A 17,500-nucleotide genomic window follows, 5' to 3' on the forward strand; every position below is an offset into this window, starting at 1 on the left:
AGGGTAAAACTAACCTGTCTCACGACGGTCTAACTCAGGGGTGGGCAATCCTGGTCCTGGAGGGCCGCAGCCCTGCACGTTTTAGATGTCTCCTCACACCCATACAGCAATTAGTGGATCCTTGTCCATCTTCCTGCAGAGCCTCATGATAACAGGTGTGTTTGAGCAGGGAAACATCTAAAACGTGCAGGACTGCGGCCCTCCAGGACCAGGATGGTCCACCACTGGTCTAGCTCCAGCTCACGTTCCCTATTAGTGGTGAACAATCCAACGCTTGGTGAATTCTGCTTCACCATGATAGGAAGAGCCGACATCGAAGGATCAAAAAGCGACGTCGCTATGAACGCTGAGGGTTCTCAGTTCTCAGTTTCACTACATTCCAGACTTTTCTCATGGCTTGAAGACTCTTTATTTGACAACGTCTGAATTTTTTTCACCCTGAATCTGTCAAATGTTGATATTCTGGCTGGAGCTGCCGCCACGGCATCTTGGAATCCCATGTTTCCCAAGATGGCGTCAGTCAGGAAACATCAACAGTTTGATGGTTTGTCAGGAAACATCAGGGCCCAGTTGTTCAAAACAGAGTTATCCTTTAACCAGCCATTAAATACATGAAACTGGCCATTAACTTTACAGCACTGTTACTTTGTTGAAAACTGGGTTAACTTTAACCGGGTGTTATCTTGATATTAAAGTTAATGCGCCTCCACCTTGAGATCAAATGATACACTAGAATGTGGTGTTTTCCAACTAAAGCATGTGAAATACAGACATGTTAAACTGTCCTTGGTCCAACAAGAGATGATCTAATTCTCACATCTCCCTCTTTACCATAAATATATGAACTTGGGTCCCATTCTTCAACATTTGGACATTACGTAGTGAATTTCTGCTCCTTTCACTTTATTTCTGGACGTGTCTGAATCAAATGCTTCAACATCAGGAGGAATGGAGGTGAAGAATGATAGAATGCAGCTCTACAGCTGTTTCCATAGCAACCTACGTAAACACACACTGATTAAAGTTCTCTTTCACATGAAGCCATTAAAAGGTTCATTTTATTATAAAATAAAACAAACAAACCCAAGCTTTACAGTACTACTTTACAGTAGTATGTTGTTTGTTGATGAACCAAAAGTCTTGCTTCATTATAAAGGTCTGTGGTAGAAAATAGTTGAGCGTCTCATAGTGGAGCGCCCCCTGCTGCCTCGAGCAGACGTCAGCCTGGAAGTGAAGTGAGTTACAATTATATTACAATGAAAAGTGGAAAAACAACAATGAAAAAAGACTTCTATATCCTTCACTGATGACTGTGTGACATCACAACACTGGCTCCGCCCACTACAATATTACTCCAGGTAATTAATTCATGGTCACAAGTAAAGACATTAAACTAGCTCATTTCCTCGCTTTATTAATTTGAGGAAACAGCTTATTATCTTTTTCCCATGCGTTACCATTATTTTCTCTAAGTCCACTCCGGGGCTTCGTACAGTCACTTTCTATATCGGTCTCTTGGATCAAAATGTAAAAAAGATGAAGCAACACCGACGCCGCCAATCATCCAGCTCTGTTTTCATGTTCCACTTTAAAATCCTGGTAGCAGCATAGTTTGTTGTGTTTGATGTTAGTTTTATAGACCAGATAAAAACATAGCGATGCCGTCCACCACCATGTCATTGATTAACTGGAAAAGACGGAGGAACTGAGACAGCGGGCGGAGCGGCATCAGAGACGCTAACAAGTGACATTAAGTTCACAGTTAAGTTTGACGGTGACGTTAACCAACAGGATGATTAACCATGTTTTAAACAATCCATATTTAACAGTCGGTGAGCAAACGGCGGGTTGAGAATTGAACCGGCGGTTAGGGCTTAACCAGTGGTTAGAACAACTGAATCTTGAACCACTGGGCCCTGGCCTTTGTGTGGTGGATTTGATCAATTGCAGGTTGGAATGAGAGGAGATGGTCTGGTTTAGTTTTGGTCTCTGGGCAGAATCACAGCTTTGTGAACAGGACAGGTGAAAGATCATAAAATAAATCTCCCCCTCAGGGCGATGCAGGCTGAACTTGGATGCGAGTGGTCCGGTTCTGGGAGGGAAAGAGGTCCGTTCAGACGTATACCCCCAGCATGGATCCATCCAGCTGGACAAACCTCCGCAGGGCTCAGACCCTGGTCTCTGGACCCCAGGAGACGGCGTTGTCCCCGAGAGAGAAGACGGCGTCCTTGGGAGAGGAGACGGCATCCCCGGGAAAGAAGACAGCATCGTCCCCGGGAGAGAAGACAGCATCGTCCCCGGGAGAGAAGACAGCATTGTCCCAGGGAGAGGAGACAGCATCGTCCCAGGGAGAGGAGACAGCATCGTCCCAGGGAGAGGAGACAGCATCGTCCCAGGGAGAGGAGACAGCATCGTCCCAGGGAGAGGAGACGGCGTCAATCTCCACAAAATGTCTCTCAGAGTTCGGCCCAATTTAAGATCTGTAAGTACAGAACGTTTGAATTTGTTGGTTGTTTCAACGTCAATGATTTGAAGTAAAAATACAAAAGTTTTCTTGTAGTTTGAGTGTTTACATGAGGCCTTTGAATTTTTCAAAATGATATAGTTCCATCAGCTGTGATATTTTGTACAAACAATGACTCTGAGTTTATGTTTCAGATTGCACCTTCAACAGTTTACCACAATGGAACAGACATCGTTTACACCGTGAGTAGCAGAAACCACCGAGGGCAAAAGTGAAGATGAAACTTCATTTCATTGAGCTTCTTGTCTTCAGTATCATGGCATCATGCAGACGAAAGTGGAGGACAAGGCGTCAGCCGCCGGGGGGGGCAGGAAGGCAAACATCCGTGTCCTGAACAGGCAGCAGCCATCAGCAGCGCTCACAAAACCCTCGACTCGTCAGGGCAAGCTGCCAACATCTCAAGACCAGGTGGCTGCAATGACAGGTTTTCACCACCAGGGGGAGTTTCACCAGGAACCGTCATCACATTGTCATACAAAGTCTTACTTCTTTTCACTTTTTACATGATGACACTTTCTCTTCAGAACACATAACCCTGTATTGGGGGTAAAGGAAAGGAGCTAGGAAGGTGTTAGGAAAGGTGTTAGGATATTTCCTAAAAGAGTTAAGGAAAGGTGTCAGGAGGCTTCCTAAAGGAGTTAAGGAAAGGTGTGAGGAGGCTTCCTACCGGAGTTAAGGAAAGGTGTTAGGAGGCTTCCTGAAGGAGTTAAGGAAAGGTGTTAGGATGCTTCCTAAAGAGGTTAAGGAAAGGTGTTAGGATGCTTCCTAAAGAGGTTAAGGAAAGATGTTAGGAGGCTTCCTAAAGGAGTTAGGGAAGGTGTTAGGAGGCCTCCTAAAGGAGTTAGGAAAGATGTTATGAGACTTCCTAAAGGAGTTAGGAAAGTTGCTAGGAGACTTCCTAAAGGAGTTAAGGAAAGGTGTTAGGAGGCTTCCTAAAGGAGTTAAGGAAAGGTGATCATGTTGTTTTGAGAATCAGACCACACCTCCACTAGGTGACATAATTATAATTAGATAATGAGATATGAGGCACTATTAGGAGATAGGAGGGACTATTAGGAGATAGGAGGGACTATTAGGAGACAGGAGGCACTATTAGAAGATAGGAGGGACTATTAGGAGATAGGAGGGACTATTAGGAGACAGAAGGCACTATTACGAGATAGGAGGGACTATTAGGAGACAGGAGGCACTATTACGAGATAGGAGGGACTATTAGGAGACAGGAGGCACTATTAGGAGATAGGATGCACTATTAGGAGACAGGAGGCACTCTTAGGAGATAGGAGGGAGAATTAGGAGATAGGAGGCACTATTAGGAGATTGGAGGGACTGTTTGGAGATAGGGGGGACTATTAGGAGATAGGAGGCACTATTAGGAGACAGGAGGCACTATTAGGAGATAGGAGGGACTATTAGGAGATAGGAGGGACTATTAGGAGACAGGAGGCACTATTAGGAGATAGGAGGGACTATTAGGAGACAGGAGGCACTATTAGGAGATAGGATGCACTATTAGGAGACAGGAGACACTATTAGGAGATAGGAGGGAGAATTAGGAGATAGGAGGCACTATTAGGAGATTGGAGGGACTGTTAGGAGATAGGGGGACTATTAGGAGATAGGAAGCACTATTAGGAGACAGGAGGCACTATTAGGAGATTGGAGGGACTGTTAGGAGATAGGGGGACTATTAGGAGATAGGAAGCACTATTAGGAGACAGGAGGCACTATTAGGAGATAGGAGGGAGAATTAGGAGATAGGAGACACTATTGGGAGATTGGAGGGACTGTTAGGAGATAGGGGGGACTATTAGGAGATAGGAGGGACTATTAGGAGATAGGAGGCACTATTAGGAGATAGGAGGGACTATTAGGAGATAGGAGGGACTACTAGGAGATAGGAGGCACTATTAGGAGATAGGAGGCACTATTAGGAGATAGGGGGACTATTAGGAGACAGGAGGCACTATTAGGAGACAGGAGGCACTATTAGGAGATAGGAGGCACTATAAGGATATAGGAGGGACTATTAGGAGATAGGAGGGACTATTAGGAGACAGGAGGCACTATTAGGAGATAGGAGGCACTATTAGGATATAGGGGGGACTATTAGGAGACAGGAGGCACTATTAGGATATAGTAGGGACTATTAGGAGACAGGAGGGATTATTAGGAGACAGGAGACTATTAGGAGACAGGAGGCCCTATTAGGAGACAGGAGGCCCTATTAGGAGATAGGAGGCACTATTAGGATATAGGGGGGACTATTAGGAGACAGGAGGGATTATTAGGAGACAGGAGACTACTAGGAGACAGGAGGCACTATTAGGATATAGGAGGGACTATTAGGAGACAGGAGACTATTAGGAGACAGGAGGCACTATTAGGATATAGGAGGGACTATTAGGATACAGGAGACTATTAGGAGACAGGAGGCACTATTAGGATGTAGGAGGGATTATTAGGAGACAGGAGACTATTAGGAGACAGGAGGCACTATTAGGATATAGGATGGACTATTAGGAGACAGGAGACTATTAGGAGACAGGAGGCACTATTAGGATATAGGATGGACTATTAGGAGACAGGAGACTACTAGGAGACAGGAGGCACTGTTAGGATATAGGAGGGACTATTAGGAGACAGGAGACTATTAGGAGACAGGAGGCACTATTAGGATATAGGAGGGACTATTAGGAGACAGGAGACTATTAGGAGACAGGAGGCACTATTAGGATATAGGATGGACTATTAGGAGACAGGAGACTATTAGGAGACAGGAGGCACTATTAGGATATAGGATGGACTATTAGGAGACAGGAGACTATTAGGAGACAGGAGGCACTATTAGGATATAGGATGGACTATTAGGAGACAGGAGACTATTAGGAGACAGGAGGCACTGTTAGGATATAGGAGGGACTGAATGGAGTTTGAACAGTTTGTGTTTGTCCAAACTTCACCAAATGATATAGGCACAAACCAGATTATGTGTCTTAACACGTTCCTACATGAGAAGAGGACATGTTGTCCCTGACCTGGGTTACTGACCACTTTATTGTGAGAAGCTGCAGGATTTAATCTCCAGGGTTTTTGTGGCTTGCAGATTCCAGCGTTGGACTCCATCAGTAAACCTTGTGTGCCGGAACTGAGGGGGCTCCTGCATTACAGCCAAAACACCAACCAACTCTTTCACTGCAATGGCGTCTCCTGGAAACTCTGGACGGCAACTGACGAGGTCCATCAACTGCACCGACCAACCAGACTGTGTTCTGCCATTGTTAACGTTCAGAGTGTTTTGTTCTGGCCAATAAAACAGCCAACAGTGCCAAGTTGTGGCCAGCCATGCAAACTTCATTGTTTTCAGCATTCTTGCCGTTGTTGTAAAAACGGACATTGTTTTCAAACGTTGTTGTGTAAATGTGACATTTTTTTCCCCTGTGACCTCAGATGGTGCGAGCACAGGCGTGTCCTCAGGGCTGGACCTTTCATGGCGGCCATTGTTTCATCGTCGGGACCGAGCACAAGGTCACGTGGAGCTCAGCCAACCGCGCCTGCACAGAACGGTGATTGAAAACACAAAGGCTGAATCAAAGTTGCTCAGATGTGGTGTCAGTTAATGGTGAATATTGACATCAGGTAACTTGTTTCTGATGTTCAGATATAAAGGAACTCTCGCCAGCGTTCTGTCTGAAGCAGACATGGACTGGCTGTGGGACTTCAGTGGAAGAAAAGCCTTCTGGATCGGTCAGTATATCAGAAAAAAAAGAATGCAATCGTCTCACTGGAGGCTTTTCTCCGAGTAGAATGGAGGTGGAGCTTAAGCTCTCAGGCTCCTCCCATGAGGAAGCAGCTCCAGGACTCTGAAAGATTCTACTTAATGAAGCTACAGTGAAGCTGCTTCCCCCTGGAACATTTTCTAGTCCAGCTGATGGAGGGTTTCTGATGGAGGTTCAGACTGATGGAGGTTCAGACTGATGGAGGTTTACTGATGGAGGTTAATTATGGAGGTTTACTGATGGAGGGTTACTGATGGAGGTTAAAACTGATGGAGGTTTACTGATGGAAGACCTACATTCTGCTTCTGTAATTCTACTGGTAAATATCACTAAAATCTCTCTCTCTCTCTCTCTCTCTCTGTCTCTCTCTCTCTGTCTCTCTCTCACTCTCTCTCTCTCTCTCTCTCTGTCTCTCTCTCGCTCTCTCGCGCACTCTCTCTCTCTCTCTCTCTCTCTCTCTCTCTCTCTCTCTCTCTCTCTCACACACACATGGAAGAGTTAGAAAATAAACATAATGAACATTCAGCTACATTATTAACTCCAGTCAGTAATAAATAACTTTATCATTAACACCATTATGATGACAGACCTGGTTACATGGCAGTGATTTCAAATGAAAACACAATGTTTCGGCGGGGAGCCAGAGTGTAGAGTTCTGAAACCCCAAAGCAGACCAGAAGGCAGAGCAGGTGCAATTAGCAACAGTTTATTTATAATACAAAACCTGGGAGACGGGGATCGGAGACTCCGGGGTGCAGAGTGCACGGGCGCAAGCACCGCAGCAGGGAGGCGTGCTGCACTACGAGGAGGGGCGCTGAAGATACTCGGAGTGAGGAGCCCTGAAGCCCATGAGGACTGCAGCAGGCGGAGGCGCTCTGCACAGACGATGTTGGCTGAAGAGGCTTGGAGCAAGGAGCCGTGGAACACATTGAAAGAAGCAGGTGACTCGGTTGAGAAACACCATCTTCTGGCTCCGGACCGCCTCACTGCAGGGCTTAAGAGGTGGGAAGAATCAATGAGATAATCACCTGCAGGAGTGTCAGTGAGGGAAGAGCCGGTGCTGGAGCCAGGTGTGGATCCTCACAGTACACCCCCCCCCAATGGTCGCCACCTGGCGGCCTACTTGGCTTGTCCGGGTGTTCGGTGTAGAAGTCCTTGATGAGCGTCTCATCCAGGATGAGCCGACGGAGAAGCCAGGACCGCGCCTCCGGACCGTACCCCTATCAGTCCACCAGGTATTGAAAACCCCTACCCCGGGGCCGCAAATCCAGGATCTTGGACACGGTGAAGGCAAGATAAGCATCGATGATGTCGGGGGGGTGGCGGGGGGTCAGCAGGAGGACAAAGGGGGCTGGAGGAGACTGGTTTGAGAGAGACATGAAATGTAGGGTGTACCTTGAGGGAGTCGAGGAGCTGGAGGTGCATGGCAGTGGGGTTGATCACCTTGGCAACCGGGAATGGGCCGACATACTGGGGAGCCAGCTTCGGCAACTCGACCTGGAGGGGAGGGTCTCAGGAGGACAACCACACCATCTGCCCGGGTCTGTAAATTGGAGCAGGAGTGTGGTGACGGTCTGTGAGTCATATGTTGGACTGCATGGATCTGGAGAGCGGCGCCCTGGCAGATTTCCATACCTCCCGGACCCGACATAGGTGGTCCTTGACCGTGGGGACAGCCACATAGAGGTCCTGATCTAAGGGGAGGCTGAAAACCATTACAAACCATGAACGGCGACATCCCAGTGGCTGAGCAGGTGAAGGAGTTGTGGGCGTATTCGATCCATGGAAGGTGGGAGCTCCAGGATGAAGGAAACCGCACAGCCATGCACCGGAGAGCCGCCATCGAGGTTCTGGTTGGCCCGCTGTGTCTGGCTGTTGGTCTGGGGGTGATATCCAGAGTAGAAGCTGGCCGTTGTCTCTATGGCCAAGCAGAATGACTTCCACACCCAGGAGGCAAATTGAGGTCCCTGGTCAGACATGATGTCCATGGGAATACTATGGACCCTGAACACATGGAGAACCAGGAGGTCAGCCATCTCCCGGACATTCAGCAACTTCTGGAGAATGATGTAGTCTACAGACTTGGAAAAACGGTCCACTATGGTCAGGATGCTGGTGTTCCTGTCAGAAGGCGGAAGCCCCATGATGAAGTACATGGCAATGTGGGACCAGGGCCTACGGGAATCGGCAGCGGTAGCAGGAAACCCGACGGAGGTCATGGGGAGGACTTACTTCGGGCACAGACGGAACATGCTGCGACGAACTCCTGGACCTCTCAGGCCATGCCAGGCCACTAGAAATGTCACTGCAGGAAGGAGAGGGTGCGGCTGGCTCCAGGGTGGCAGGTGAGTTTGGAGTTGTGCCCCTTCTGAAGAACCTGGGAGCGCATGGAGTCCGGAATGTAGATGTGGTCCAGGGGACCGTTACCTGGATCGACTTCTGCTGGTCCGTCCATATGATGAACTGGACTGTAGCGCCCTTCAACCAGTCCAACCGCCCTCTTGCAGAGCCCAAACCACCACCAGCAGTTCCCGGTTCCCCACATGATAGGTTATCTCAGCCTGAGAGAGCCTGTGGGAAAAGTAGGCGCAGAGGTGGAGCTTGTGGGAGCCAGGATGCTGTTGGCAGAGCACCGCTCCAACCCCGGTGTCGGAGGCGTCTACTTCCACCAGGAACTGTCGAGAAGGGTCAGGATGGAATAGAACCAGGGCGCTGGTGAAGAGGGTTTTCAGCCGGGCGAATGCTGCAGCTGCTTCCTTGGACCACCGGAATGGAACCTTGGTGGAGGTCAGTTGGGTTAAGGGACAGGCTACCCTAATGTAGTTCCCGATAAACCGGCGGTAGAAGTTGGCAAACCCCAGGAATCTCAACAGCTCCTTCCGGGTGGTGGGGACAGGCCACCCCACGACTGCTTGAACCTTGGCCGGGTCCGGACGGAGTTGCCCCTGGACAATGAAGCCAAGGCACTGCATGGAGGTGGCATAGAACTCACATTTCGTGGGCTTGACATACAGCCAGTTCTCCAGGAGGCGTTGGAGGACCAGGTGGACATGCTCCCGGTGCTCCTCCAGTGAGCGGAAGAAAACTAGAATGTCATCCAGGTACACGAAGACGAACTTGTTCAACATGTCCCGGAAGACATCGTTCATGAAGGTCTGGAACACCGTCGGTGCATTCGTGAGTCTAAACAGCATCACTCGGTACTCGAAGTGTCCCAGTGTTGAATTCCTCCTTCCAACAGAGAGGTTGGAAGGAGGAATTGATGAGGGGAAGAGGCGACCTGTTCTTCACTGTTATGGCGTTCAAGCCCTTGTAGTCGATGCAGGGACGGAGAGTGGCGTCTTGCTTTTTAACGAAGAAGAATCCGGCTGCCACTGGGGATGAGGAAGGGCGAATGAGACCAGCAGTTAGTGACTCCTGGATGTACGTCTCCATCGCCTCCTTCTCGGGACACGAGATGTTGTAGAGGGGTGCCACCAGCAGCGGAGCCCCGTGAAGCAGGTCGATGGAACAGTCATAGGGCCGATGAGGAGGGAGAGTCCAAGCAAGGTCCTTGCTGAAGACTGGTGCCAGCTCATTTTACTATGAAGGAACGGCAGCCAGACCAGGAGGAGCCGGAGAATGGGAACGGGCGATGGACTCGGCGGACCGGAGGTACTGGGAGTGACACTGGAGGCTCCACCCGATGATCAAGGGGTTCCTCCAGTTGAGGTGTGGGTTATGCTGGTGCAGCCAAGGGTAACCAAGGATGAGGGGTGTGACCAGAGACGGGATCACCAGGAGCTGGAGAGTCTCTCGGTGGTTCCCAGAGATGACCAGGATGAGAGCTGTCGTCCGTTGGGTAACCTGGGAAATTAACCAGCCATCCAGGGCGTTGACGCTTTGGGGAGAAGGCAGGAGCTCCAACAGCCGCCACTTCAGCGTCCACGAAGTTGACATCAGCTCCCGAGCCTACCAGTGCTGGAAGGGTTGCAGAGTGTTGATCTCAGTGGAGGTTGGCAGGCACCTTCATCCAGGCAGAGGAACCCTGGATACGGGTGATATGGTGACCGGGAACGCACTGACGAGCCACAACTTTTGGTAGGCTTGGGCAGGAGTCCAGAAGATGTCCGGCTTCGCCGCAGTAGAGACACAGCTGTAGCGCAGTAGCGCCCCCTGGGAGGAGAGGGCTTCTCCCACTGAGTTGATGTCTGCTGGGTTCATTTTGTGACCAGAAGATTCAGTTACGGCTGAGAGTCGGTGTGTAATGTTCTGAAACCCAGAAGCAGACCAGGGCAGGTTCCATTAGCATTTGCAGTGAGGGAGGATCCGGTGCTGGAGCGAGGTGTGGATCCTCACACACAAAACCTTATTAGCATTTAATGGTCTGTTTACATGACAACGGTACCCAGAGCCACTGACAATGGAACTTTTAGAAAACGCTCCCACTCTGTCGTGTTAACAGGCAAAAACTACACTTTCTAGAAACGCTCAGTAGAGACAATGAGATCAAAGGTTCCTCCATGATGTCATGACTACCAGTCCATACTCACCTGGATTTGGTACTTTTATTTTGATAGTCATTGTGATAACAATCTAACTTGTTATTTTTATTTTGACAATCACCGTAATTACAATCCACCTTGGTAGTTTTGTTTTTCCAGTCAACATAATAACAATCCAACTTGGTGGTTTTATTTTGATAGTCACCATATTTACAATACAACTTGGTGGTCTGTCCACTAGAATGTCAGTGTTCACCCAGCATTAATGTTTAGAGCTCATTGTTCTCTGCTGTGTGTGTGTGTGTGTGTGTGTGTGTGTGTGTGTGTGTGTGTGTGTGTGTGTGTGTGTGTGTGTGTGTGTGCTTTCACTACTAAAACTAACAACAGCACCAGCTAGTGGACCAACATGGAGACTACATCGTTTTCAGTGTTTCTGTCGTTGCCATGTAAACGAATATAGTTTTCAGAACGTTGCTTGTAAAAAGGTTGAACTTTTCTGAAATAAAAATCCAAAATGATGCATTGTGGTGTGAACGAGGCCTCAGTCACGCAGCCCTGAGCCTGGGATTGAACTGTATATCCAGTTGTGAGGCGCCCGGACAAACCACTGAATCAAACCCAATTTTCATTAAAAAAAATGATTGAAAACCATACAAAGCTTTAATTCTTTGTGTTTTGTCTGGAAGGCCTGAACGACAGGGAGGGCCACGGACGCTGGGAGTGGGCCGGGGGCCAGGCGGTCAGCTACACCAACTGGAGGAACCCGTCCACCGCCTCCAGGCCAGGGGGGGGAAGCAAGTGTGTGCTGGTGTGGAGGAGGGCAAAGTGGCAAATCAAGGACTGCAAGAGTAGTCGGGGTCATCACTACGTCTGTTCACGAACAGCCTAAGTCTCTGGAGCTGCTGCTGGAGGAACATCTGGACAGGAACAAGAGGAAACTCAATCCAGAATTTCACCTTTGCATTTACTCAAAGGGATTCCTCAAATTCCTCTGGAACAATAAGTGCACATTATTCTCAGAACTTTTGTAAGAAAAATCCAGAAGGACAGAAGGATATTACATTAGCAATACTATGATCACAGTTTATGTATACGCTTAACTGAAAATCTGATGGTTCATCCCGACCGTTCACCCTGACCATTCATTCCAACCGTTCATTCCAACCGTTCATTCCGACCGTTCGTTCGGACCGTTCGTTCGGACCGTTCGTTCGGACCGTTCGTTCGGACCGTTCGTTCGGACCGTTCGTTCGGACCGTTCGTTCAGACCGTTCCTTCAGACCGTTCGTTCAGACCGTTCGTTCAGACCGTTCCTTCAGACCGTTCGTTCAGACTGTTCATTCAGACCGTTCGTTCCAGGACAAGGCTGTTCTGCTATCAGCCCGACATGTGACGGCAGAAAGATTCAGACACAGCTACTCTTTCACCATGTCTTTTTTCAGTTGGCAACTGAACAACAACGAACTTGACCAATGGTTAATAGTCCTAGTGATTGTCGGTGGTAGAAGAAAAGTGTCAAACACGGAAGAACCAGGTGCTCTGCTCATACTACATGAGTACTACCATGAGTACTACGTCCAGGGCCCAGAGCTGCACAATGTATTTGGCTCTTTGTTTAATAAACTGTTAAACTTAAGTAAGTTGTTTTGACCTTATTTGAAAAATCAAGTATATTAATGGAAGAATTGGGGAAGGTTGGTGGGCCGAGGAGCTGGATCCTCACAAACTGTCCCAACAGACTGGGGTCAGGGAGAACCTTTACATCATATGTGACAGAATGATCAGTAAAGGTTTCCTATTGATCATGTGTTGGTGTTCTGGTGTGTGTTGAAAGAGTCCAGTGTGTCCTGTCAATGGGGTTGTGTTTGTGGTGAGGGCTCCTGCTAACCACACACTGCAGCAGCAATGTGATTATCCCGTCATGTGATCGGCAGCACCGCATGAAAGAGCGCTTTTATAGGAGCTGCAGTTCTGCTGAGAAAACACAGCAGATCCTCTTCATCCCGGGTGAGTCCTGCTCAAACTTCACACAGATGCATGAAAGAAATGAGGAATCTATGATGAATTCATACGTACTACATAGAGTAGCTCAGTGACGACTCCATCAGAGGGCTTCACCTTGTTCTAGGTGAGCGCTGGTTCTGCTTTATGGTGCTCTGCTCCTAGAACTGAACTCCTGCTTTCAGAGAGCTGTCTGTCTGTCTGTCTGTCTGTCTGTCTGTCTGTCTGTCTGCCTGTCTGTCTGTCTGTCTGTCTGTCTGTCTGTCTGTCTGTCTGTCTGTCTGTCTGTCTGTCTGTCTGTCTGTCTGTCTGTCTGTCTGTTTGTCTGTCTCTCTGTCTGTCTCTCTGTCTGTCTGTCTGTCTGTCTGGAATGAATCCCAGCTGTTTGTTTCTGCTGTTTCTCGTCTTCCTCTCACTAACTGTAACGCCACTGAACCAACCACTGTAACTAAACATCACCCACAATCTCATTTCTTCATTTAAAGCTGGTTAATGTCCATTCAAACCAAAGAAGAAGTGACCTGAGAGCCGCGACTGGAGGAGGAACATGTTTATTGATCAGTGAAGAAGAAGAGACGATGCTGGAGGACTGATCCTCCTGCTGCCAGGAGCAACACTGATCATTAACCCTTTGTCTCCATCACACACTTTCACTGATCACAACCACTTCATCCTGTCACACACCTGGAGCCTGAAGTTCATCCTGTCACACACCTGGAGCATTAAGTTCATCCTGTCACACACCTGGAGCCTGAAGTTCATCCTGTCACACACCTGGAACCTGAAGTTCCAGCTGATGTTTGTCAAGAATCCCCAGACTGAAGTTGTTACATATCAGAGCATATACACCTGGAGCTCATCCAGGAAGTTCATCCTGTCACACACCTGGAACCTGAAGTTCATCCTGTCACACACCTGGAGCTCATCCAGGAAGTTCATCCTGTCACACACCTGGAACCTGAAGTTCATCCTGTCACACACCTGGAACCTGAAGTTCATCCTGTCACACACCTGGAGCCTGAAGCTCATCCTGTCACACACCTGGAACCTGAAGTTCATCCTCTCACACACCTGGAGCCTGAAGTTCATCCTGTCACACACCTGGAACCTGAAGTTCATCCTCTCACACACCTGGAGCCTGAAGTTCATTCTGTCACACACCTGGAAATTGAAGTTCATCCTGTCACACTCCTGGAGCTTGAAGTTCATCCTGTCACACACCTGGAACCTGAAGTTCATCCTGTCACACACCTGGAACCTGAAGTTCATCCTGTCACACACTTGGAGCTTGAAGTTCATCCTGTCACACACCTGGAGCCTGAAGTTCATCCTGTCACACACCTGGAACCTGAAGTTCATCCTGTCACACTCCTGGAACCTGAAGTTCATCCTCTCACACACCTGGAACCTGAAGTTCATCCTGTCACACACCTGGAGCTTGAAGTTCATCCTGTCACACACCTGGAGCTTGAAGTTCATCCTGTCACACACCTGGAACCTGAAGTTCATCATGTCACACACCTGGAGCTTGAAGTTCATCCTGTCACACACCTGGAGCTTGAAGTTCATCCTGTCACACACCTGGAACCTGAAGTTCATCCTGTCACACTCCTGGAACCTGAAGTTCATCCTGTCACACACCTGGAACCTGAAGTTCATCCTCTCACACACCTGGAGCTTGAAGTTCATCCTGTCACACACCTGGAGCTTGAAGTTCATCCTGTCACACACCTGGAACCTGAAGTTCATCCTGTCACACACCTGGAGCCTGAAGTTCATCCTGTCACACACCTGGAACCTGAAGTTCATCCTGTCACACACCTGGAGCATTAAGTTCATCCTGTCACACACCTGGAGCATTAAGTTCATCCTGTCACACACCTGGAACCTGAATTCATCCTGTCACACACCTGGAGCATTACGTTCATCCTGTCACACACCTGGAACCTGAAGTTCATCCTGTCACACACCTGGAGCCTGAAGTTCATCCTGTCACACACCTGGAACCTGAAGTTCATCCTGTCACACACCTGGAACCTGAAGTTCATCCTGTCACACACCTGGAGCCTGAAGTTCATCCTGTCACACACCTGGAACCTGAAGTTCATCCTGTCACACACCTGGAGCTTGAAGTTCATCCTGTCACACACCTGGAGCATTAAGTTCATCCTGTCACACACCTGGAAACTGAAGTTCATCCTGTCACACACCTGGAACCTGAAGTTCATCCTGTCACACACCTGGAGCCTAAATGTCATCCTGTCACACACCTGGAACCTGAAGTTCATCCTCTCACACACCTGGAGCCTGAAGTTCATCCTGTCACACACTTGGAGCTTGAAGTTCATCCTGTCACACACCTGGAACCTGAAGTTCATCCTGTCACACTCCTGGAACCTGAAGTTCATCCTGTCACACACCTGGAGCTTGAAGTTCATCCTGTCACACACCTGGAACCTGAATTCATCCTGTCACACACCTGGAGCCTGAAGTTCCAGCTGATGTTTGTCAACAATCCCCAGACTCAAGTTGTTACATATCAGAGCACTCCGTCTGTTCAGGGCGTCAACCTGTCACCAGTGAACCACACACACACCTGCTCACACACACACACACACACACACACACACACACACACACACACACACACACACACACACACACACACACACACACACACACACACACACACACACACACACCTGCTCATCACACACCTCAGATGGTTGTTGTTTTCTCTTCTCCAGAACCACTTTGTGCTGCTTTGGTTCCTCTCTGGTTCTCCCTCTGGTTCCTCTCTGGTTCTTCCTGTGGTTCCTCTCTGGTTCTCCCTCTGGTTCCTCTCTGGTTTTTCCTGTGGTTCCTCTCTGGTTCTTCCTCTGGTTCCGATCTGGTTCTCCCTGTGGTTCCTCTCTGGTTCTTCCTGTGGTTCCTCTCTGGTTTTTCCTGTGGTTCCTCTCTGGTTCTTCTTCTGGTTCCGATCTGGTTCTTCCTGTAGTTCCTCTCTGGTTCTTCCTGTGGTTCCTCTCTGGTTCTTCCTGTGGTTCCGATCTGGTTCTTCCTGTAGTTCCTCTCTGGTTCTTCCTGTGGTTCCGCTCTGATTCTTCCTGTGGTTCCTCTCTGTTCTTCCTGTGTTTCCGCTCTGATTCTTCCTCTGGTTCCTCTCTGGTTCTTTCTGTGGTTCCTCTCTGTTCTTCCTGTGGTTCCGCTCTGATTCTTCCTCTGGTTCCTCTCTGGTTCTTCCTGTGGTTCCTCTCTGGTTCTTCCTCTGGTTCTTCTTCTGGTTCTTCCTCTGGTTCTTCTTCTGGTTCTTTTTTGGTTCTTATCTGGTTCTTCCTCTGGTTCTGCTTCATGTTCTTCCTCTGGTTCTTATCTGGTTCTTCTCTGGTTCTTCTCTTGTTCTTCCTCTGCTTCCTTTCTGGTTCTTCCTCTGGTTCTTCTCTTGTTCCTCTCTGGATATTCTTTTGGTTATTTTCTGCTTCTTCCACTGGTTTTTCTCTTGTTCTTCCTGTGGTTCCTCTGTGGTTCTTCCTCTGTTTCTTCTCTTGTTCTTCTCTGGTTGTTCTCTGGTTGTTCTCTGCTTCTTCCTCTGATTATTCCTCTGGTTCCTCTGTCGTTCTTACTCTGGTCCCTCTGTAGTTCCTCTCTTGTTCCTCCCTGGTTCTTCCCTGGTTCTTCCTCTGGTTGTTCTCTGGTTGTTCTCTTGTTCCTCTCTTGTTCATCCTGTGGATCCTCTCTGGTTGTTCTCTGGTTGTTCCTCTGGTTATTCTCTGGTTCTTCCTCCAGTTGTTCTCTGATTCTTCCTCTAGTTATTCTTTGGTTCTTCCTCTAGTTCTTCTTCTGGTTCTTCTCTGGTTCTTCCTGTAGTTCTTCTCTTTTTCTTCCTGTGGTTCCTATCTAGTTCTTCCTCTGGTTCTTTTGTGGCTTTTCCTCTGGTTGTTCTCTGGTTCTTCCTCTGGTTGTTATCTGGTTGTTCTTTGGTTCTTCCTCTGGTTCTTCCTCTGGTTGTTCTCTGGTTGTTGTCTGGTTGTTCTCTGGTTCTTCCTCTGGTTGTTCTCTGGTTCTTCCTCTGGTTCTTCCTCTGGTTGTTCTCTGGTTCTTCCTCTGGTTCTTCCTCTGGTTGTTCTCTGGTTGTTCTCTGGTTCTTCATCTGGTTGTTCTCTGGTTGTTCTCTTGTTCTTCCTCTGGTTCTTCCTCTGATTCTTCGTCTGGTTGTTCTCTGGTTCTTCCCCTGGTTCTTCCTCTGGTTCTTCCTCTGGTTGTTCTCTGGTTCTTCCTCTGGTTCTTCCTCTGGTTGTTCTCTGGTTCTTCCTCTGGTTCTTCCTCTGGTTGTTCTCTGGTTCTTCCTCTGGTTCTTCCTCTGGTTGTTCTCTGGTTCTTCCTCTGGTTCTTCCTCTGGTTCTTCCTCTGGTTGTTCTCTGGTTCTTCCTCTGGTTCTTCCTCTGGTTGTTCTCTGGTTCTTCCTCTGGTTCTTCCTCTGGTTCTTCCTCTGGTTGTTCTCTGGTTCTTCCTCTGGTTCTTCCTCTGGTTGTTCTCTGGTTCTTCCTCTGGTTCTTCCTCTGGTTATTCCTCTGGTTGTTCTCTGGTTCTTCCCCTGGTTCTTCCTCCGGTTGTTCTCTGGTTGTTCTCTGGTTGTTCTCTGGTTGTTCTCAGGTTCTGATGGTTGTTTTCTCTTCTGCAGAACCAGTCAGAACGTAGGCCACTGTGGTTCA

General features: G+C 48.5%; 1 protein-coding gene across 1 annotated transcript in view; it reads left to right on the forward strand.

Annotated features, from left to right (window-relative positions):
• The window catches only part of frem1a (Fras1 related extracellular matrix 1a), a 63,837-nt gene extending 51,470 nt beyond the window's left edge, over positions 1 to 12,367 (forward strand). Inside the window, exons 31-37 of the mRNA XM_080518798.1 lie at positions 2,055 to 2,482; positions 2,659 to 2,706; positions 2,777 to 2,932; positions 5,631 to 5,762; positions 5,975 to 6,090; positions 6,186 to 6,271; positions 11,474 to 12,367. Of these exons, the coding sequence (XP_080374924.1) occupies positions 2,055 to 2,482; positions 2,659 to 2,706; positions 2,777 to 2,932; positions 5,631 to 5,762; positions 5,975 to 6,090; positions 6,186 to 6,271; positions 11,474 to 11,676 (1,169 nt within the window). The 3' untranslated portion in view covers positions 11,677 to 12,367. The remainder of the gene's footprint in view (positions 1 to 2,054; positions 2,483 to 2,658; positions 2,707 to 2,776; positions 2,933 to 5,630; positions 5,763 to 5,974; positions 6,091 to 6,185; positions 6,272 to 11,473) is intronic.
• The last annotated feature ends 5,133 nt before the right edge of the window (positions 12,368 to 17,500 follow it).

This window comes from Blennius ocellaris (assembly GCF_963422515.1).
Source record: "Blennius ocellaris genome assembly, chromosome: 23".
NCBI lineage: Eukaryota > Metazoa > Chordata > Actinopteri > Blenniiformes > Blenniidae > Blennius > Blennius ocellaris.